Below are 8,314 nucleotides of genomic sequence, written 5' to 3'. Positions count from 1 at the left end.
GAGCAACGTAAGTATCAGCTTGTAAAGTGTGATGCCACGCCATTTCCTGGGTTCAATCGCACCTTTGGTCACGTGTCATAGACGTGTTTACTGTTTAAATAAAGCTGAATGCCTCAAACAATCATGTGATCTCAGTTCAGGAGATCAGACAAAATGAGGAAATACAACACGAAAGGAAGCAAACATGTCGGCCAGGCCGAGGGAGAGCAGTGTCTCCCGCAGCTCCATCTCTGGAGCAGAGGACCCACATAGAGACAGACGTGTCTCCCGCAGCTCCATCTCTGGAGCAGAGGACCTGCATAGAGAGAGACGTGTCTCCCGCAGCTCCATCTCTGTAGCAGAGGACCCACATAGAGAGAGACGTGTCTCCCGCAGCTCCATCTCTGGAGCAGAGGACCCACATAGAGAGACACGTGTCTCCCACAGCTCCATCCCTGGAGCAGAGGACCCACATAGCGAGAGACGTGTCTCCCACAGCTCCATCCCTGGAGCAGAGGACCCACATAGAGAGAGACGTGTCTCCCACAGCTCCATCCCTGGAGCAGAGCCCCTGCATAGAGAGAGACGTGTCTCCCACAGCTCCATATCTGGAGCAGAGGACCTGCAAAGAGAGAGACGTGTCTCCCACAGCTCCATCCCTGGAGCAGAGGCCCTGCATAGAGAGAGATGTGTCTCCCGCAGCTCCATCTCTGTAGCAGAGGACCCACATAGACAGAGACGTGTCTCCCGCAGCTCCATCCCTGGAGCAGAGGACCCACATAGAGAGAGACGTGTCTCCCGCAGCTCCATCCCTGGAGCAGAGGACCCACATAGAGAGAGACGTGTCTCCCACATAATATATATTAATTAGGATAGAGAGAGAAAAAGGAAACTAAACACATGCAGGTAGTAAACAGACATTTCTATTTATGTAAGGTTTTATTTATTATTTTCTCTAGGTTTTTAACATTTGTTTTTATATTTCTCATCATTATTAAGGAGGACATAAATTTTACTGAGTCATTAATTAATTCATTTATTTTTAATTTTGGCAGGTTTGGTCCTCCATACCATTCAACTATACATACAATAAAATATATCAGTGTGTGTGTGTGTGTGAGAATGAGTGGTAGTATTGTATTAGTGTCTAAATGAGGACAGCAGGTGTGTGTCTGAAAGCTGACTGTACATAAGCCTGAGCTCATCTTGCCCAACACAAACGTGGGTTATAGGACAGGGCTGTGGATCAGTGTGTGAGTGTGTTTGGGGTGTGTGTGGGGTGTGTGTGTATGGGGGGTGCATTGTGTGGTCAGAGGTGTATCGTTGATCTCTTTATGTTTGGAGAGTTGCTCAACATGCAAGTCTTGAACTGTCAGCATCTAGACACACAGTCAGCGTCTGATCCGGAAATACACACACACACATCTCCTCACACCGCCAGTGTGTGTGTGTGTGTATTTCCGGATCAGACGCTGACTGTGTGTGTGTGTGAGAGAGAGAGTGTAATCTTCTGTCTGGGATCCTGTAGTGTGCTGTATATAAAAAGCACTCTATTAAAAATAAACAAGAAGGACAAGCATAAATTTTATTTTGGGCACTGACACACTCGTCATCCAGCAGGAACAGGCAGTGTGAGAGTCTACACCAGCAACAGACCAGGACTAACTAATCTAAACCACACACCACAGACCACACACACTAACCAGTCTTCATCAAGACCACACACACTAACCAGTCTAAACCAGGACCACACACACTAACCAGTCTTCATCAAGACCACACACACTGACCAGTCTAAACCAGGACCACACACACTAACCAGTCTGAAGCTAGACCACACACACTCACTAGTCTAAACCAGGACCACACACACTAACCAGTCTAAACCAAGACCACACACACTAACCAGTCTAAACCAAGACCACACACTAACCAGTCTAAATCAAGACCACACACACTAACCACTCTTCACCAAGACCACACACACTAACCAGTCTAAACCAGGACCACACACACTAACCAGTCTTCACCAAGACCACACACACTAACCAGTCTAAACTAGGACCACACACACTAACCACTCTTCACCAAGACCACACAAACTAACCAGTCTAAACCAGGACCACACACACTAACCACTCTTCACCAAGACCACACAAACTAACCAGTCTAAACCAGGACCACACACACTAACCAGTCTTCACCAAGACCACACACACTAACCAGTCTAAACCAGGACCACACACACTAACCAGTCTAAACCAAGACCACACACACTAACCAGTCTAAACCAAGACCACACATGCTAACCAGTCTAAACCAGGACCACACACACTAACCAGTCTTCACCAAGACCACACACACTAACCAGTCTAAACCAGGACCACACACACTAACCAGTCTAAACCAAGACCACACACACTAACCAGTCTAAACCAGGACCACACACACTAACCAGTCTAAACCAGGACCACACACACTAACCAGTCTAAACCAAGACCACACACACTAACCAGTCTAAACCAAGACCACACACACTAACCAGTCTAAACCAGGACCACACACACTAACCAGTCTAAACCAGGACCACACACACTAACCAGTCTAAACCAAGACCACACACACTAACCAGTCTAAACCAAGACCACACACACTAACCAGTCTAAACCAGGACCACACATACTAAACAGTCTTCATCAAGGCCACACACACTAACTAGTCTAAACCAGGAACACACACACTAACCAGTCTAAACCAAGACCACACACACTAACCAGTCTTCACCAAGACCACACAAACTAACCAGTCTAAACCAAGACCACACACACTAACCAGCCTTCATCAAGAACACACACACTAACCAGTCTAAACAAAGACCACACACACTAACCAGTCTAATCCAAGACCACACACTAACCAGTCTGAAGCTAGACCATGCACACTAACCAGTCTAAACCAAAACCACACACACTAACCAGTCTAAACCAGGACCACACACACTAACCAGTCTAAATCAAGACCACACACACTAACCAGTCTTCATCAAGGCCACACACACTAACCAGTCTAAACCAGGACCACACACACTAACTAGTCTAAACCAGGACCACACACACTAACCGGTCTAAATCAAGACCACACACACTAACCAGCCTTCATCAAGAACACACACACTAACCAGTCTAATCCAAGACCACACACTAACCAGTCTGAAGTTAGACCATGCACACTAACCAGTCTAAACTAAGACCACACACACTAACCGGTCTTCATCAAGGCCACACACACTAACCAGTCTAAACCAGGACCACACACACTAACCAGTCTAAACCAAGACCACACACACTAACCAGTCTTCACCAAGACCACACAAACTAACCAGTCTAAACCAAGACCACACACACTAACCAGTCTAAACAAAGACCACACACACTAACCAGTCTAATCCAAGACCACACACTAACCAGTCTGAAGCTAGACCATGCACACTAACCAGTCTAAACCAAGACCACACAAACTAACCAGTCTAAACCAAGACCACACACACACTAACCAGTCTAAACCAAGACCACACACACTAACCAGTCTAAACCAAGACCACACACTAACCAGTCTGAAGCTAGACCACACACACTTACCAGTCTAAACCAGGACCACACACACTAACCAGTCTAAATCCAGACCACACACACTAATCAGTCTTTACCAAGACCACACACTCTAATCAGTCTTTACCAAGACCACACACACTTATCAGTCTTTACCAGGACCACACACATACAAACCAGTCTAAACCAAGACTACACACGCTAACCAGTCTAAACCAAGACCACACACACTAACCAGTCTACACCTGGACCAGACACACACACACAAACCAGTCTTCATCAATACCAGGCCAGGACTAACCAGTCTACACCAGGACCAGACACACACACACACAAACCAGTCTTCATCAATACCAGGCCAGGACTAACCAGTCTACACCAGGACCACACAAGCTGAAAGCAGTCTAGATCAAATTAGATCAGCACCAATCTGGCACAAAACAGTCCATATGAATCTAAACTAGCACAAACCAGTCTACACCAGTTTCATCCAGAACCAGGCCAGCACAAACCAGTCTTGATGAGTGTAAACCAGCACCAAAGTCTATCCTCCTTCATATCGCTGTATTTATTGCTGTATTATAAAGGTGCTGTTGCTTCATAATTAGAGAAGTGTGTCTGGTTCCAGAAGGGCACTGGTTCGATTTCCAGGACTGGCAGGAAGATTGTGGGAGGGGGTATAGGAACAGCACTGACCACTCCCTCAACATGCATGGCTGAGGGTCCCATGAGCAAGGCATCCAACCCCCACCTGCTCCCCACTGCCCCACACGGGTTCACTGCCCCTAGTGCACTAGGATATGTGAATGTGTTCACTGCTGATTTTCGTTACCATATCTCAGCAGTGTCTCCTTGTTTTCTCTGTAGTTTCTCCTTGATATCTCAGCAGTGTCTCCTTAATATCTCTGGAGTTCCATATTAACATCTGTGTATTGTTTCCATGATTTTTCTGGAGTTCCACGTTTACATTTCTGCATTCCGCTAGACACATGGGCTTAAGGGAATTAGCATGACACTAAAAATATTAGCCCCTGGAACCTGTGCTCCGGAGACGCCTGAGGAGCCGGGGCTTGTCCTAATTTCAGGTTTCTGTCTGAGGATCCACTGACTCAGTGTCTCCTCTAATCTCTCAGTGAGGAAATGTCTCTCTCTCAGTGAGACAGACATGATGGCCGTCCCTCTCTCTCTCTGTGAGACAGACGTGTGAACAGTATATAAAGCGTCCAGGGTCCCTCACACTCCTCACACTTCATCTGAAGCCCTGCTGAACTGGAAAGCCCTGAAATCTCCCACACAGCTCTCTGCTCTCAGGTAAACCCTCACCTGCACTGCTCTCTGCTCTCAGCTCCTGGGGTGGGGCTTAGTGTGGTCTCTACAGCTCTGTACTTCATTGGTCTATCCTTAGAGAGTACAGCCATAGCATGACTGTACTCTGTACTACAGGGCACACTGTACTCCATAGTGCTGTAATAGTCAAATATGACTCTTATATGGTCAATATACTACTATATACAGTGCTAATTTACTGCAGTATGTTATAGTACCATAGTAATTGGTGTAGTACAATAGTAAATGAATGAGGAACTGTATAGTACAGTAGTTAATGATATAGTACAGTAATTTTCCATGCATCGTTTTGTACTGGCTCTGGCATTGGTCCGACGTGAAAGACTACCTCCACACGTCAGACCAGAATAGTAGACTGTGATTGGTCCTTTTGTGTGTCACTCAGATTCCTTTTCCTGTTGTAGTAGGTGGAGTCTCTCTCCGTAGAGACTCTGGCATTGTGAGGCTATTGGTGTAGTACAGTAGAAAATGCTGTAGTACAGCAATAATCAGTATAGTATCATAGTAAAATATGTAGTACAGTATTAAATGTATGATGTACAGTACAGTACAGTAGTAAATGAATGCAGTATGGAATAGTACAGTAGTGTGTTATTGCAGTATAATATAGTACAGCAGTAAATGTTATAGTACAGTAGTAGATGGTATAGTACATATAGACAGTAGTATCTATGTACTACAGTAATAAAGGCAGTTTGGTATAGTACAGTTTTAAATATGTTTACTATGGTGTAGTGCAGTAGTAAGTTACTGTGGTACAGTGTTGTACCTGGTTCTGATCTCTAACAGAGTGTGTGTTCTACAGTGCAATGATGAGGCGAGTGTGTGTGCTGCTGGTGTTTGTTCTGGGGCTGACAGAACCTTTCCCTGTGAGTATCATTCCCTTCTCTCTCTCTCTCTCTCTCTCTCTTTATTATTAGAATTAGAATCACTTTATTGGCTACTGTGCTGCACACAGAGGAATTGGTTTTCCACATTCATTTAACCCATTCCATGCAGTGAAACACACATTTACACACACACTAGTGAACACTAGGGGGAGCGGTGGGCAGCCCTAGCCACGGCGCCCAGGGAGCAGCTTGGGGTCCGGTGCCTTGCTCAAGGGCACTTCAATCATGACCTACGGCTCTGGGGATCGAACCGGCAACCTTCTGGTTACACGCCCAGTTCCTCACCACCAGGCCATGGCTGCCCCCTACTTATCTGTCTCTCTCTCCGTCTGTTGATTTAAGGTGGAATGTTCTCACATAATTTCGTTCATCTCAGTTCTGCTTTAAATGAATTAATTCAGTTATAATGTTGTGTGAATGTAAAAATGACTGATTTTAATAATTAATAAACAACTGCAGTGAATGAACCCATTTATGCTCCACACAGCGGGTCCCCCACAGGGAGCATGGAGGTATGGCTTGTTTTAAACGGGTTTAGTACAGAATCTTTGACGCCTTTATAACTCTCTCTCTCCCACAGTTGGCCACGCCCCCCTCCACTGCCACCGGGGGTCAAAACATGCTGGTCCCGGTCACAGTTCTGAGCTCACTCGGACCACAGCTGGTTCTGGTCCCAGTAAACAAGGCCGAGTTGGACGCACTCAGGAACCCAACCCCTACACAACCAGCACCGACCCACACACTCACACTGCCCCAGAACCAGGTCAGTCATTCCAAGTGTTTGCTGGAACTGTCCAGGCTCCGCCCACTAATGTGTTCTTCCATAGCGACTGTTGCTAGGTTAGACAAGCTGGATTGGGATTGCCATCAGTGTTGTGTAAAGCTTGTCCGACCTAGCAACAGAAACTATGCAGTTGTGTAACTGTGGGCATTGCATGGACAGGTCAGTTGTTTGAATGTTGTTGTTTGTTTGTTGTTGTTTATCAATTGTTGTTGTTGTTGTTGTTTATGTCGGGGTGTAGATGAAGGCCGAGACTGAGCCAGAAGGTGAAAGTGTGAATAGTCTGTTCCTGCAGCCAAACACATTTCCCAACCCTTCAGTAAACACATACACACTCGTTCAGACACCTGAGAGTGCACAGGCACAGGGACAGGTACTGCCCACACACACACACACACACACACACACACACACACACACACTCACCAATTACTTAACTTTTTCTGTGAAAATGAATCTTTTCTAAGTTGTGGATTGTTTTGTTTGTAGCTGTTTCCTGTTTGGAACACTATCCCGGTCATCCCCCTGCAGCCCACTATGGTGAGGTCTCACACACACACACACACACACACACACACACACCAGTGGGCATGTGAGTCACACAAGCCCAGCCACCATTTTAAACCCCATTGACGGTTCCTGAGCTGGACACAGCTTTGCGTTAACAACAATGGAAACCAACAGACAGCTTTGATTGGTTGGCTGCTGATGGCCACGCCCCTTATCTGTGGATGATCAAAAGAGCTGCTCCAGAAAATGGTGGCTATTGTAAAACTCTCTGTGTATGAATGATCTCCCTATTCATTATTCCCTACATTCCTCACTACACAGTGCACAATTACAGGGAACTGAGTTCAGGAGAGTTGTGAAAGATCTGAGACACGAACTCGTGGTGGGTTTTTACCAATCTGTGCAGGGTATTATGGGTATCCACTATCCACTAATATCAGCTAGTGCACGTGGCTTTTGCAGTGCATTGTGGGATTATTTAAGAATACTGAAATTTTCTACGAAATGGTAGATCCCCAAAATACAGTGTGTCCAGATGTGTTCCCTATTCACTACATAGTGCACTATATTGTGTAGTGGTGTCTGAAAACACAGTGGACATCATTCAGTAAACTCAAACAATCCCACAATTCATTGCAAAATACCCAGAATGCACTGTGCTGTTTGGTAAATCCAAAACCAATAAAAATAGTGCATTGTGTAGTGGGTAATGTAGGGAATAAGTGAATAGGGAGACAGTTTGGAAACAGGGACAGTAGACTATGCAGTGAATAGGCAACAGATTTTGTTTGCTATGTTTCAGGTGGGTCAGGCCTTCTTCCCCTCGCTGCTGACCCCTGCTGGAGGAGCTCGAGTACAGACACAGGTCAGCACATACCTCCTGCACCTCAGCTGGACTGAACATGTGTTTAATAGAGTGGACAGTGAATGGAGAGTGTGTTTAACATTGACATGTGTGTGTCTGTTTGTGTGTGTGTTTGTGTCCATTTGTGTGTGTGTGTGTGTGTGTAGGTGGTGTCTGTTATTCGGCAAGCTCTTGGGGTGAGTGTTAATGTACACAACTTTTAAATAGATGTGTATTAGTGTATAATTTTTAAAAGTAACATTACATTATTCATTTAAATATTATTTTAATATCTTTTCACTCTATCATTTAGTCCAATTCAGAGAGTTCAGAGGAGGGAGGGGCCACCCAGGTA

The 8,314-nt window shown here is 45.5% G+C and overlaps 1 protein-coding gene across 4 annotated transcripts in view; it reads left to right on the top strand.

Annotated features, from left to right (window-relative positions):
- Positions 1-8,314, top strand: part of si:ch211-149b19.4 (uncharacterized protein LOC100149596 homolog) — a 36,467-nt gene that overhangs the window by 27,299 nt on the left and 854 nt on the right. For 2 of the 4 annotated variants that reach the window (XM_066671539.1, XM_066671536.1), the window contains exons 4-10: positions 5,740-5,803; positions 6,405-6,587; positions 6,847-6,978; positions 7,095-7,145; positions 7,918-7,980; positions 8,127-8,156; positions 8,273-8,311. In XM_066671539.1, the coding sequence (XP_066527636.1) occupies positions 5,744-5,803; positions 6,405-6,587; positions 6,847-6,978; positions 7,095-7,145; positions 7,918-7,980; positions 8,127-8,156; positions 8,273-8,311 (558 nt within the window). In that variant the 5' untranslated portion in view covers positions 5,740-5,743. Of the gene's footprint in view, positions 8-4,332; positions 4,899-5,739; positions 5,804-6,404; positions 6,588-6,846; positions 6,979-7,094; positions 7,146-7,917; positions 7,981-8,126; positions 8,157-8,272; positions 8,312-8,314 lie in introns of those variants that run through there. The other 2 variants (XM_066671537.1, XM_066671538.1) reach the window with 2 other exon arrangements.

Source organism: Hoplias malabaricus, chromosome 5, assembly GCF_029633855.1.
Source record: "Hoplias malabaricus isolate fHopMal1 chromosome 5, fHopMal1.hap1, whole genome shotgun sequence".
Classification (NCBI taxonomy): domain Eukaryota; kingdom Metazoa; phylum Chordata; class Actinopteri; order Characiformes; family Erythrinidae; genus Hoplias; species Hoplias malabaricus.
Note: the sequence above shows the minus strand (reverse complement) of the source record. Positions and strands in the feature narration are given on the sequence as shown.